General features: G+C 45.2%; 1 protein-coding gene across 3 annotated transcripts in view; it reads left to right on the top strand.

Moving 5' to 3' along the window:
• LOC144736680 (uncharacterized) overlaps positions 1 to 14,671 on the top strand; it is an 828,508-nt gene that overhangs the window by 778,221 nt on the left and 35,616 nt on the right. For all 3 annotated transcript variants that reach the window (XM_078619283.1, XM_078619277.1, XM_078619289.1), the window contains 9 exons: positions 1,610 to 1,651; positions 2,653 to 2,683; positions 2,823 to 2,889; positions 3,568 to 3,686; positions 4,518 to 4,628; positions 5,559 to 5,622; positions 6,413 to 6,528; positions 6,684 to 6,794; positions 9,488 to 9,557. In XM_078619283.1, the coding sequence (XP_078475409.1) occupies positions 1,610 to 1,651; positions 2,653 to 2,683; positions 2,823 to 2,889; positions 3,568 to 3,686; positions 4,518 to 4,628; positions 5,559 to 5,622; positions 6,413 to 6,528; positions 6,684 to 6,794; positions 9,488 to 9,557 (731 nt within the window). The remainder of the gene's footprint in view (positions 1 to 1,609; positions 1,652 to 2,652; positions 2,684 to 2,822; positions 2,890 to 3,567; positions 3,687 to 4,517; positions 4,629 to 5,558; positions 5,623 to 6,412; positions 6,529 to 6,683; positions 6,795 to 9,487; positions 9,558 to 14,671) is intronic.

Below are 14,671 nucleotides of genomic sequence, written 5' to 3'. Positions count from 1 at the left end.
CCCGACCACCTTTGTCTCAGTACTTCAGATGCTACTAAGGAAGAGCGGGAGGGCATACAGGCGAAATAACAAGAAAATAGTGAGAGACTGGCTCAGGATGGAACTGAATATTGGCAAAAGCAGGCAGAGGGAACGCAATATGGTAACTAGAGATAGGAAAAATATGTTCTCTACACTGTGGTTATCCACCTTTTTGACCACAGAAGCGCAAATAGGGTATATTTAGATTCAGCTACTTATAGCAGAGCGTGCTCACAAAGGAAGTGCTGGAGATGACGGAGGGTTTGGTTTTGTCACTTGAATAAGGAGGAATTACGAGACTCAACTGATTCACTGAGAGCATGAGGCGATAGCAGAGGTCACTTTCAAAAGATATAGAATTTTGAAGAGCTAGAGAAACCATAAAAAAGATTGAAATTCAAATAAAACAGCTAAAACCAGGCAAGAGCAGGAGGGTGTGTTAGTACTCACGAGACGCTGATAGATGACGGAGGAGCAGGATAAGAGTATCAAACCTGCAGGGAACAGGGAGCAGTTTCCCCAGAATTGGAAAGGGCCATTGTCCTTTCATTAAATTCGAAAATGGAAATGAGAACTGTATGTACAACTTTATTGAGATGGAAATATACAGAGATACTTTGTATTTGTTCATAGAATTTAAGAAAGCATATGATCTATGTGAAGAAAATACCATCGGAACTGCTAGGTTGTAAGAAATGTATATTACTATGAGAAACATCAGTGTGGTTTGAAGTGAGAACCAGTGTTAAGCAGATATATTCTCCAACTTCATTCAGCATCATGATACTTCATGCATTCATTAAATCCACGAAGAGCAGAGAGAAAACCATTGAAGGCTCACAATGGATGATTTGCACCTGGGAGACATGTAGTGTGTAGTCAGTGCAGGTTTGCTCACGGGCTGGGGTAGTACAGCTCTGGGCACTGGTGGGCGCCAAGTCTGACACTGGGCTCTTAACGTGAGCTTCTCTAGCACGGAGCTTATGGCAGTGGCTAGCGATGGGTCCCATGCTCCTGTATCACAGGTGTTGGTCGGAAGTGAGAATGCGGACCACACATACCACTTTGGAATAGTAGAGAGATCAAATGTTGAGATGGTGTTTGAGGCAAGAGTTATGTCTCTGTATTCTTTGTGGGTCAGAGACTTATCCTTCATCAAAGCAACTTTTAACAATGAAGGGTGCATACCGAGAGTGCTAGGAATCCCATAGGATAGGGTAATCCTCTTTGAAGTTAATGATTGAACGTGGGAAAAAAGTGAAGTAGATGTAATTAAGAAATTGTGACAATTGATAGGACTCGTGTCTAGAATGGAGGGCAGGTTACCAAGAATATCATTGCAGTCGAACTTAGAAGGTGGTGACCACAGAGAAGACTTGAAGCCAGTTGATTGGGTACTGTAAGGGCAAATCTTATCGCAACTACGAAGCGTAGTCAATGGATGGAGATGATGGAGAAATGTCGTCTCGTTAGCGGTACTGGCGATGATGTGCATTTTATTGCAAAGTGTTTCATTACAAGATGAATAACATATTGATGTATGGTGGTGGTATATCCAGGCTCACATTACATTGTCGTTTTTTCACAGACGGCCGCACTCATGGAGACGGTGGAGGAGCTGCCTTCAGAGGTCTTTGCTGCTTCACCACTACTCAACTCTCTATTTGACATGCTAGTATTCTATAGACGTGACACTCACAGCATAGTAATATACGAGCGTTCTATTGCATAACACAGCACATTATTCTTCATTGCACATATGCCAAAATGAAGACACTTCAGGCAATATGTACTATGAAGGGCCATTTTACCCGAAATGTCATCTATTACACTTTTTTCCCTTTGCACATCATCGCCAGTTGATGAATGTGTTGAGTGATTGTTATTTGTGCTTGTACACCACTGCTAATGCAGTATCACCAAATCACTTGTTTAGCATTATACATGGTTCTACTGCAGTGACACCGCGTTTTCATCGTTTGTTATTCTTTTCCAGTGGCACTCATGGAGTTTTAATATTCTCATATTCTACAGTACGGAAACAGATTGTTAATATTCTTGCATTCTACAGGCATTTGGACATTTACGTTTTCTGGGCAGGTAGCAAAATGTATTTCGAAAGAGAAGATATCCAATGTAAATCATTTATTACAATACACAATTCATAAGTTGGGAGAAAGCTTTACAATTTAACATTATTTCAAGAGGTTCAACTTACCTGACTTTACATCTTTGTTCAATCTAGATAAGGGAGTTTTCTAAAGGTAAACCAAGATGTTTTGGCATTTGGATACATTTGTAAAACTTTTTTATCGAGATTTAAAATAGCTAGAAATCAGGCTATGTGCAACCTATTCCGAATTTTTTTTTTCATATTTTAAAGTTGTCTCCACCGGGCAGTGGTGGCTCATGCCTGCAATATAGCACTGTAGATGCAAGGGTTCGTGGATCTCACAAATGTAGTGAAACTCCCTTCCCGTGGGCGTTCAGGTGGTGCCATACTCTGGCTCACGAAGAGAAAACGGTACAGGAAGTGTGTATGAATGACGCTCTATAAAAACGATATCTTGTTGTGTGGATTCAATGCATTGGTTCTGTATTAACACGAATACGTGTGTTGTCTCTCTTTAGCTTTTGGAAGCCCTGGGCAAAGAATCACAAGGTATCTTTACAGTTGTTGATGTGTCATATCAGCAGATGTTTTGTTTGAAGGTGATTAACACGAATACAGCATGCTACAGTGACCAGACGTGTTTTGCTGACAGCCATTGCTTTTCTGTTGTAATTCCATCCATGAACAGAAACAGAAATGAAGAACAAAATGAATGAAATGGCACGAGTTGTGAATGACTTGAGGAAGCGATCCCGGTATGCTGTACGATTTTTTTGTTCCAGTCACTGTGTCCTCAAGCTGTCAGATATTAATAGGCTCTGAGCAGTTTTAAATCTTGGGCAATACATTAATTCAGTAAGAGTATGTGCATGCAGTGACTAGAAGGGTATAGGAAGACTTAATTTAGAGAGGTTCTTATGGGCAGAATTTCCAATTGTACCTTGTATACTATGCTGTAAATATCAAATTCACGATGTAGCAATTACAAAACACATTTTTTTCTAACTAAAGGAATAAAATAAAAGTCACCAGTAAATTAAGTAGCATCTAGTTCAACACTTAACAATAACTCTGTCACCAAACCACCACAAAACACGCATATCCGGTTGTAAAATTGGATTAGGACATACCATGTGAATGTTTTGCAGTTGTGCTTTATAAATGTATGGTACTGTTAAGGGGAACGTTTTGAAATGTCAAGGTGACTCATTGCCGTTAAAATTAACAGCATGAAGCAGCCTCTGTATGCGTTTTCTTCAGAAACTGCACCTGCCTCCCACAAGCAAACATACCTGCTAAAAATCACAAATATCATAAACTTGACCCACCTTTAAATTATTATAAGTTGTCACGTTTTGTCTGAGGAAACGTAAAAAGATTATGTTTTTGGAGTGTTATTTACAATTGCAGTCATGATGTACATGTATTTTCAGCTTTGACGACTCTGCAGTGCACATCTTGACCAGTCTGCATGAGACACTGACAATTGCAAATTTAAACGTGGAGGAGAGAGTTGCCCTAAAGACATTCTTTGTCAAGGCTGGTGGCCCAGGTGTGTGGATTGCAATATTTATGTGACTGTGCACCTTTACTAGTGAATATGTTCAGGATTTAATCTTATTCGCACATTAAATATAACTGTAATTGCTTGTGAGAGTTACAAATAATTGTTTTCCATCATTACTAGAGAGTTGGTCCCTGACAACGTGCTAACTGAGGTCTGCTTAAGTCAAATGGTGACATTTAATTCACAATCTTCATATTTTGTTCATAATAGAGCAATTAATGTTTAGTTGACACATTACATGGTATAATGTATCAACAAAATTATCACTAAACATAGTATTAGTTAATTAATGTACACATGTATTATACTTTACTGACCGTTCAGTCTTGCGGAATAAAATAATTCAAGAGTAATTTTATGAAATACCAATTCTTATCATCTGAATAACACTTGATTGTATTACAATTTAGCACCACACATCATATGGTAAATTTAGCATTCAGTATTTTTGTTTTATGTATCAGGATAAAACAATGTAATGATAAATACAGGAAGTCCCCGGGTAACGTAAGTTGGTCTTCCGTAACCCGAGGACTGCCTGTAATGGTAAAAACAAGTATTTAAAAAATTTCAGTAGATATACTAAGAGGTATCTGTTATTACAATGGAAGGTTATGGAAAATGCATGGAAGCTTCAAATTTAGAAGGAAGTGATCAACTATGTGCAGTTGCGATTATTTCTAAAGCACATTTTTGTTGAGGGGTTGGTAATCTTGCTGCATATGATCATACGTCAGATATCTTATGCAGTACTCAGTTTATAGAACAACAATCACACGTCGTGTTTGGTATTCCTAAGACGTCTCGTTCTCACAGAGCTGTTTGAGAAGATCAGGAAGTCTCCATGCTCGGACGGCTCGGAGTTTGCCCTGCACACGGTGACAAAGCTCATTCTGGAGGTCATGACCATGGCAGCTGCAGAGCAGGGTGAGTGCCAGCTGCTTCGACAAGGAGCAGTCTTGCTTTTAGTCCTTTAGTCTCCAACTCGTGGCCTTGGGGGTGACTGTCTTCATGGTGGATTGTGGATGCTCAGCCTGGTTCAGTGTTTTGGAGCTGCAAAGTTTCATAGCAACAAAATATGGTAACTTTATTATTGAAAGTATATATTTTTAATGTGGCAAATCTATAAGTAATTATGTCTTGTTGTCTGTGTGTAGTGGAAATACCAATTGCCATTATAGTACTTTCCTAAACACAAGTCAGTCATACTTTTCTTCAACCACCATCTGTCCACTGCTGAAGTCCTCCCCAAGACTCCACCCTCCCTCATGGTCCTGTGATGCTACAGTCCATGTCACTCCTGCACATGGACTAATGCTATTGCTCCACCTCCACAGTAGTCATCCTCTGTTGTGCATTTTCTACTTTGGCTGCCACTTGGTCACCAGCCTCATCCTTTGGCCATTGTGTTTTAGTGATATGTCCTGCTACTCTAAGCTAACATTCTAAAGGCACTCATTCTGCGTGATAATTACGATTGTTTTTATGTTATCATAATCAACACGATCGGATTAGTACAATGAACCTAACTACCCGAGTTCAATTCCCAGGCACGGTTAAAGTCAGGGGTGAGCGATATCTGAACTGCTCCTGGTCCTGGCCCTCACCCAACCCTTTACAATGGCCAGCATGGAGAAGTATGGTCCAAACTACCCTGAATGAAAGGTGTGGGGGAAATCTGCATCCAACAGTGGACTGGAAAATGACTGTTTTTTATAATGATTGAAAAAATCTTAATTTGTATCTATGGATTGGAATTTTTATTTTGTATTTTAAGAATGCCATTGCTAACATTACATACAGGAATAGTGCTTGCTTGTGTTTATTAAACATCACTGTGGTGTTTGTCTATTATAGGCCTGGATATGAAGAAACTGGAGCCAGTGAGGGAGATGGTTCGAGACCTGAAGAAGCTGTCCAGGTGAGAAGCCGGTGGCTGCTGTTAAGCACGTGCATGCCTTGCAGCCAGAGAAGGGACTTGCAATGATGGTTACAGTGGCCTCCTTTGGGGTTTGCATGTTCTGGCATTCATCTCTTGGGCAGGACACAGTGCTAGATGGGATGATGGCCGACAAGGAGAGAACGTGTCCAACAGAATGACCACCTTGGAGATGGTGCAATGAAATCAGCTTAGGTGCAGGAGTAAGATGGCAATTACCAGACTAGACTGTGATGAATGGCAACAGCATATGGTACAGAAGGCTTCATCCAATAGTGGAGATACAATGGCTGATGATACTATCCTGATAAAAGCCATTGCTACATTTTAAAACAAATAAAATGAAATAGGTTAATTGGTACATATACTTTGCTGGACAATTATAAAAAGAACTGTGTTTAAAATATGAAATGTTACACTATTTTAAAATGTAATTAAGTTGCTTCGACTTGACATAGAAAGTTTTCTGTGCTCTGCAAGCTGGGTAGATTCTGATTCTCTAACCATGGTAAACATGAGGATACCTGGAATTTGAAAGAGTTTTCTGGTGGCATTTTTCAAGTTACAGCTACTGTGTGCTTCACATAAAACTCACAACAGATCCCACAGCACCTTACTCAAGTGTTACTACAGACATACAAAACTGTTGAGATGTTATTCAGGCTCTATCAAATGAACTTTCACACATTTTTCAGATCATTACAAACTAATATTTCTTCACTACACCAGCAGCATTGCCATCTAATGTATTTTAACCCCTTTCCACGGACAGATTTGACTACTCGACAGTGCAGACTCTGAACAGACTGATTGAGATGATGACATTTAACAGCACAAAGAGTGAAAGGATCGCAATGAAAACAATATTTGTGCAGGATGGTGGTGCAGGTGAGTGCTGACACATTGACAATTTTTGTGTAGGCTTATTTGAGATCTATCTAGTAACAACCCGGAGTAATATAGATACAGTCTGAGGATGAAAATGAATGAAGTGAATTACTATGCTTATTCATGATCTCATGGAATCTGTGTGGGGTTCCCAGAAATTCTCAAGAAGATGCAGGAGTCTCCCTCCCCAGACGACTCAGAGGCACCAATCCAGATGGTGACTGAGCTCTTGTTTGAGCTACTGATGAGCTTCATAAAAGAAATCGGTAAGAAAAATAATCGGTGGTCTTCTTGAGTTTGCTGCCTCAGGGGAGGTTCTTTTTTCGAGATGCCTCTGTCCTGTCTCATCTTGTGATTTCCATATCATATTGACACATAGCCACATTGTTTCAATTCATCAAGCAGCACCTTCCTCTGTCTACCTCTTGACCTTTCTCCCAGTATCCTTCTTGAGCTTCCTTCAGCAAGCCCTCATCTCTGACACCGTGCCTAATCTATGTCTCTGATTTTCCCTGAATTCTTCCAATTTCACTTCTCTTTCTGAACCCACTCTTAGGCTTGTTTGTTACACTATCTTTCCAGTAAGCTGATTTATTCATTTGACGCCACACCCACATCTCTAAACGTTCCAGTCTTCCCTCTTCCGTGTCCATCTGTGCTGAAATTAACACTGCACTACACACTTGGGTCTTTACAATCTTCTTCTTTGGTTCCCTGCTCACCCATCCATCTCACTTGTTTTAGCTGTTTACCATCCAGTGATATTTAACCCAATTCTGCCTTTGTGTGATTTTCTTGATTTTGGTTTATTACGATTCATATTATAAGCTCTTGCTGTCCCATTCAGAATCAGCCATTGAGGGCTTTGCCATCACAGCACCTGACTGACTTTACCCTTTGACCCCCAACATTTGCTAATCTACATTTTATTCACCATTTGCACACATGTGTAATGACAGGGTGCCACCTGTCAGCCTGAAGGGGTAATCGTGGTTATGGGCAAGTTATGTAATGACTAATTATGAGGGGGGCGTATCTGGGGTAAAGGTGAAAGGTGGAGTCAGTCGGGAAGCTCCGGGAACCTGCTTAAAGGATCTGGAAAGGGGCATGGCCGGAAGCAGGGCTTGGCCGCGCCGGGAGGTATATAAGGGGGTCCGAACCAGAGGTTCAGTGCTGTTGCGGGTCCTGGGTCCTGGTTGCGTCACTGCTCGCCGTCATCTCTCTTCGTCGTCCGATCTTCTGCAAGGCTCTTATCGTCGCCATCGCTGCGCTAGTCAGACAGCTGTGTAGTTGGATGCCGATGATGGGGTTGTATAGAAGGGTCGGCTATGTGTAGCTATGTAGAAACGTTGGTAAATGTATCGCCCAGTGCTGTGCTTAAGCGTGAGAATAAATAAGAAGCCGTTTACATGACATGTCTCGGAAGTCACTCACTACACATGTTTAATATTGGATATAGTGAGCATCCCTGTCTCAATCCAGTTCCCTTGATTTCTGCTTTTGACTCTTTATCTGTGACTACCATCACAGCTGTCTGCCCCATTACAGTGACTTAATCAGCTATCTGTCCTCCCAGTCTACTCCAGTGTTATTAAGCACCCCTAGGAATTCCATCCAACCAATTCAACATGATCTCAAAGTCGATTAAACACTAACAGATTGTGGTCGTGTTTCAAACTTCTGAAGAATACACAAGTCACAAACATGTTTTTAAAATGCTTCCACTCTCATATTTCTCCCTCCTCAATTTGCTGCATTTGCCTTGCAATTTGCCATCCAAAAAGGGTTATCCCTCTTGTGTATGTAATTATTGTTTTATCGCCTTCACTTCATTGCAATGTAAAGCGATGGAATCTATCAACAATAAGCTCTTCCATCACTTGCAGGACCTCTTCTGTCATACTGGACATCTGGGGAAAAGAGCTTTATAGCTCATCAGATTACACTGGTATAAAGATTCTGATTCTGTATAGAAATGGCGAAATTTACAAGGGTAGAGGAGAGTTTAGATTGCCAGTCCAGAACATCATTGGGTATGGAATGAACTCTTGTCATCTCACCAGATTGTTGGTTGTTGGCATCCTTCACGTGGTCCTCCCTGTGCAGTGTGTGCTTATAATCAGTGATATTTTCGTGTCATTGATGTGTACGCCAGTGTAATGGAGACCGAACGTCGCTCACCGACCTCCTAATAATAATTGTAACCATTACAATATTGTTCCAACAGTATTAGATCACAACAAATCATATATTTTAAAAGAAATTATACAAATTATAATGGCAAAGCAGTGATAATTGTAGCAACATCAATACCAGCAGCAGAAATACAACCAGCAGCAATACACAATAACATTAAAAGTTGGCTGTTGACCAATTGTTTTTCGGAGCAAAATGTTTTGCCATACAGCATTTCGAAAACTACCCATATAGTGCAGTTGACTTGTTTGCTGTTCGCCTGGACAGATTTGAAGCATTTTTATTCATACAGTAAAACCTTGGATTGCGAGCATAACACGTTCCGGAAACGAGCTTGTAATCCAAAGCACTCGTATATCAAAGCACTCGTGTATCAAAGCACTCGTATATCAGTTGTGATCACGTGATGCTCGGCAGACAAAGCGTATACACGTACTACTCGTATTGCAAGACCTCGCTCGTTTATCAAATTAATATTGATTTTTAAAAAATGCTCGTCTTGCAAAACACTCGCAGACAAAGTTACTCGCAATCCAAGGTTTTACTGTATTTGTCTACATTTAATTTACTCCATTTTCATTTGTCCCCATATTTGTGGTCTATATTACAAAAATCTACTATCCTTAGGTTATTAAAATATAACGGAAACCCAGTTATCAATTTTTTAAAATAAATGTACCTACTTGTATGTAACTGCAGACTGCTGTGATGCTGAAATAAACGATCTAAATCATCTGTTGCCTTCTATGCTGTACTGTTACAGATTCAGAATGGGATGACGGTGCGATTGAGCCCATTATAAAACTTGTAACTCACCTGAAGAAGGAATACTGGTGAGTAGCAACTACACACATGCATTTTGAATGCTTTAAAACCTAGTAGTCATCAGCAGCCATGATCTATTGTCTGCTTGATGAAGGCCTCTCCAAGCCATACACATCTCACTGTCTTGCAATACAACGAACCATCTCAGCCTTGTATTATTGATGTCTTCCTAAATGTACGTTCACTCCTTTGTCTGAACACTCTGTCGTTATTCTAGACCACTGGCCATTATTGCTCTTGTTAATTTGCACATTCCCTTCCTGTCGTGTCCTATAACTGCTGCCACTGCTGACAGTATTGGGCTAATCATGCTTGTGTAATGTGAGGTTATATCCGGGTCGTTGACAGATTACAACTCGTCACGATGATTGGCTCTGCCGGTCCTGGTCCATAGCCAATGGGGGGAAGCCTAGGGGCGTGGCCCTGATGTAATTGAAAGGTGACAGCTGTTTGTAGAGGATTGGTTCTGCTGGCTTTAGCCACAGCCAATGGGGAGACGAGTCAGGGGCGTGGTCCCGGGAGCCTACGGTGGAGTCTGGAAGATTCCATAGAGGCTAACCACGATTGGTGGAAACGTACCACGTAACCCGGGTATTAAATAGGGGTGGAGACGAACAACACGTGGTCAGAACTGGAACGAATGAAAGGGAGAGGCCACGCGAGAGTGGGGGTCCAGGCTGCCACGTGGCTGCGCGCGTCTCTCTCTTTCTATCCCTCTCACACTGTCTGTCAGCAGCGTGGAGGAGTGCTGTAACGAAAGCCGAATAAAGACCAGATTCCAGAAGTCGCTTCAACTACCTTTATTACACTTGTAAAGAGTTTCTTAGCTCAATGCGCCTTACAATCTGTATTTTGATCTGTATTTTGAGTGATCGTGTTATATTGTCTTGCTCTAAGAGTAATTTTTCTCATTGTCGTGAAGCTGCCCAACCCCAGTCTACTGTTCCCACCCTCCACTATCTACTGCTGCACGTGCAAGCTCCCACCCCTTCCACCACTACCCACTCATGCTCTCTCAATCAGATCAACTTGCTTTAGCCGAGAGGTTCCAAGTCCCATGAGAAGGGGCAGGGGCCTAAAGAGGAGGGGGGGGGGGCAGGAAATAAAAACAAATCTGCATAAGAGAGGAGTGCTTCAACTGTGAATGTCCATGCTGAATTAATTCAGGAAAGTGTAGTGAGTCCAACTGAGTCGCAGACATTGTCTTGGGAGCAACACTATTTATTTAGAAACTTCAACATAACATCACACAATCTACAATCGGGTATCGAATGCCCATTTAACCACGCTATGACAGAACTAGACATGGTTCACTATCCCGGCCCGGACCACAAGCTGGGTCCCGGACCGCGTGGCTAGAGGCTTCTTCTCCCCGACGTGGATCTTCTTCACACCAGCACATAAAGAACCCCGAGCAACTCACGGGGGGCCCCCGTTATATCCCACTGGGCTGGGGCTGGCTCCGCCCTTCACCCCGCCCACCTTCCAGATCTTTCGAGCTCTTTCTCCAAGGCTTCCGAGAGCTCCTTTAGACCACGTGACCACCCACGGGCACCTTTGAGCCACTCATTGGCCAGTTGCCTGGCCCGACAGTTAACACTGGCGACTTTGCACGCCTCGGAAAGTTTTTCGATCGTGAACCGAATTGAGTCAGAAATTTTAGACACCTGGGGCGGGCGCGGCCTGCAATTGGACATCGATGGGAGGATCATATTCTCTCCCATACATCAAAAAGAAGGGAGAGTAGCCAGTGGACGCATGAGGGGTCATCCTATAAGCGGCAAGAACCGCGGGAATATGCAAATCCCAATCGACCTGTGACTCGCTGACCAAGTGACTCAACATGGAGGTCAGAGTCCGGTGTAGGCGTTCGACCATGCCATCCGTTTGCGGGTGGTACGGCGACGTGCCTAACTATTTCATCCCCAGCAAATCGCACACCTCAGGCAACAGCTTGAAGGAAACATTTTTGCCTTGATCCATCAAGAAGTGCTCAGGGGCACCCTTATCCAGAACATAGCCATTGAGGAAGGCCTCAGTAACAGCCACCGCCGATTGATTCGGGAGCGGCCAAGCCATAGGCCAGCGTAAGAAATACTCATCGCCCATGAGTAAGTATTTGTTTCCATGCGCAGAAGTGGGAAACGGTCCGAGGATTGCAGCAGGGGGAAGCAGGATTTCACTGGCGGCTTCCGCCGGGCACAATGCAAGCAGCCCGCAAGTAGATCCTCGACGTCGGAGGCCATGGCCGCCCAAAAAAATCAAATTTAAAAGCGGCCAGCGTCTTCTGCACCCTGAGGTGCAACAGCCATTTATGCACAGCCCACACAACCTCGCCAAGCAGGGCGGTAGAGACAGGTCAAGCCGGCCAGTCGACAACGACCCGAACTAGAAAAACAAGCGCACTCTCTGGGCGTTGGCAATCACGATAGGGCATCGGCGTTCGTATGGCGAGAACCCTTGTGATATGTGACATTGAATGAAAAATCCTGCAGGATTTCGAGCCAGCGTGACAATTGACCGGAGGGCTGGTCCACACGCAGCGCGTACTGGAGCGCCGCATGATCGGAGCGCATCTCGAAGTGTCGCCCGTACAAGTATGGCCGATATTGTTGCACAAAAACCACAATGGCTAACAGTTCCCGGCGCGTTCCACAGTACCGCTGCTCAGGCGGACACAGCACCCTGCTGCCATATGCAACCACGTGCTCCATGCCATTTACGACTTGGGATAACACCACACCAATGCCCGTAATACTTGCATCCGTGTCCAAAATGAACGGCAATGAAAAGTCGGGAAAACGCAGGGGAGGGGCGTTAACCAGCCCATCACGAATAGAGCGGAACGCAGCCTCCTCCTCCTCCCCCCAATAAAATGTCTTGCCCTTCGTTTTCAGGACGTGGAGAGGTTTAGCTATAGACATGAACCCCGCGACAAATCGGCGCTAATAAGAGGCAAAGCCGATAAAACTGCGCACCTCGCTGGCCGAGGTGGGGGTCGGCCACGTCCGAACGCAAGCAGTTTTCTCCGGGTCTGTCACGATTTACGATTCGCTGACTATGTGGCCCAAGTATCGAACAGATTTTTGGAGCAGATGACATTTTTGGGGCTTGAATTTCAGTTCGGCCGCACGTATTTTAGCGAAAACAGCCCGCAGGTGATCCAAATGCTCATCGAACGTGCGGCCGAAAACAATGATGTCAAGGGTGGGAAAGAAACGCGCGCCCACTAGAGCGTCCAACGAATCATCCATACGAGGTAAGGGGTATGCATCCGCGAAAGAAACTTTGTCAAGTTTTCAGAAATCGACACAAAAACGCAGACTACCGTCGTGCTTCTTAACAAGTACGATCGGAGCACCCCATGGAATGGTGGACGGCGAGATGATATCCGCGGCCAACATTCACCACCACCGCACGAACGTGTTCCTTTTCGGCCAGACTCAGGCGGTAAGGATTCTGACGAATAGGGGCGGCATTTCCCGTGTCAATATGGTGGCTCAGCAGGGACGTGCGACCTATATCGAATTTACTTTTGCTAAAAATGTCCGAAAAGTCCCACAAGAGCGCTCTCAGCTATCCCATTTATCCCGCGGATAAATCGCCGCATTCCGAGCACAGCTTGTCCTTCCATGTCTCATCCACATCCCGAGGTCTGTGAGACCGAACGCCGACCCCGACATTCTCCACGACATCCGGCTCCGGACATGCTGGAGATGCGTGAGCGATCACGGAACCCTCCTGAATAACCGTAGTGTCCGACCCGGCATTAAGGACTTCAATAAACGGTGCCTGGTCCCGGGAGAGCAGGGTATGAGCCGCTACGAGTGACATCCCCCGACTAAGCTTATTCTAGGGGCTCAACACAATACCGTCCCCCACAGTGTGCGCATCAAGCGGTTTACGCAATCGAAGGGGCACCAACATTTACGCGCCGGGCAGAATCCGCACCGTTTGGCACGCAAGTGCTTGCACCGTGGCGTTAGCAGAATACATGTGGGTCGGAGACGGAAGAAATGCCATACGCCGTCCCGACGGCAATTCGAAACAGACCTGGTCGATACAAATCTTCAGGGGCATTTTACCGAGAAAATCAGTCCCCAGCAAGCACGGGGGACAGCCAGGGCTGTAGAAACCAAAACATGGCCCGACAATGACACATCGGCAATGCGCAATGCAACCGAAATTCGGCCGATTATCCCCAACGATCCGCTGTTGGCGGCGAAACACAGAGCATCCACCGGCTCCAAAACCTGACACCAGGGGGGCAAAATGTTGTAAATTAGTTCGGAAATAATGGTTGAAGACGTGCCGGTGTCAACAAGCATGCGCAGTTCAACCCCTTCAAGAAACCCAAGCACGGCCGACGACCCCGCCGTCGCCGCGACTACGCGATGAGCCAGCTCCGACCACTGATCTGGTCGGAGCGGCCGCACGTCGCGAACATGCACCGACTCCCTCCGAAACCACGCGCGATCCCGACGCACATCGGACCCCCCCGATGGATGAAGTGATCTCCGGGGCCGAGTGTAAGGTGCACAGCGACTCGCCTTAGAGAGCAGGGAGTCGTAGAAAAGCGGACGTCCCGGGGGCCACCGTCGAGGAACCCGGCAGCCCGACTGGACGTGCCCCGGCAGGCCGCAGTTGTAGCAAGTGGCCCGCCCGCCGCCGGACTGGGACGAAGCAGACCGCACCCGCCGCCGGTCGTCCTGCCGCTGATCTCCATCCTCCCGACGATCGCCGCTCCGCTGATGCAGCGAGCACGCGGGACCAGGCTCCTCATCCGCGTGGGCCCCGGGCTCTGCATTGCAGGGTCTGCTGCGCCTGTATGTACCTGGCGATCTTAAGCAAAGACACCTCCCCGTCCTCGGTGGGAAGCACACTATGGAGATCCTTGGCGAGTCCCAACATCTTCTCGAGGACAAAGGCTTCAAAGCCATCATGGTCCATTCTCGGGAACGCGGCCTTCGCCAGCAACAAGAGCGCACTTCTGTAGGCGAGAGCCGACTCACCATCCCCCTTCCGCCTCACGGCGAGCTTCTGACGGGTGTTAAACGGAGGCTCGAAAACAGCGGCCATCTGGTCAAACGCCTGCGTGAGGGTGGACCTCTCGGACAGTGGG

This window comes from Lampetra planeri, chromosome 3 (assembly GCF_965212315.1).
Source record: "Lampetra planeri chromosome 3, kcLamPlan1.2.h2, whole genome shotgun sequence".
NCBI classification, from domain to species: Eukaryota; Metazoa; Chordata; class Hyperoartia; order Petromyzontiformes; family Petromyzontidae; genus Lampetra; species Lampetra planeri.
The sequence above is the reverse complement of the archived record's forward strand: the minus strand, read 5'-3'. Positions and strand labels throughout refer to the sequence as shown.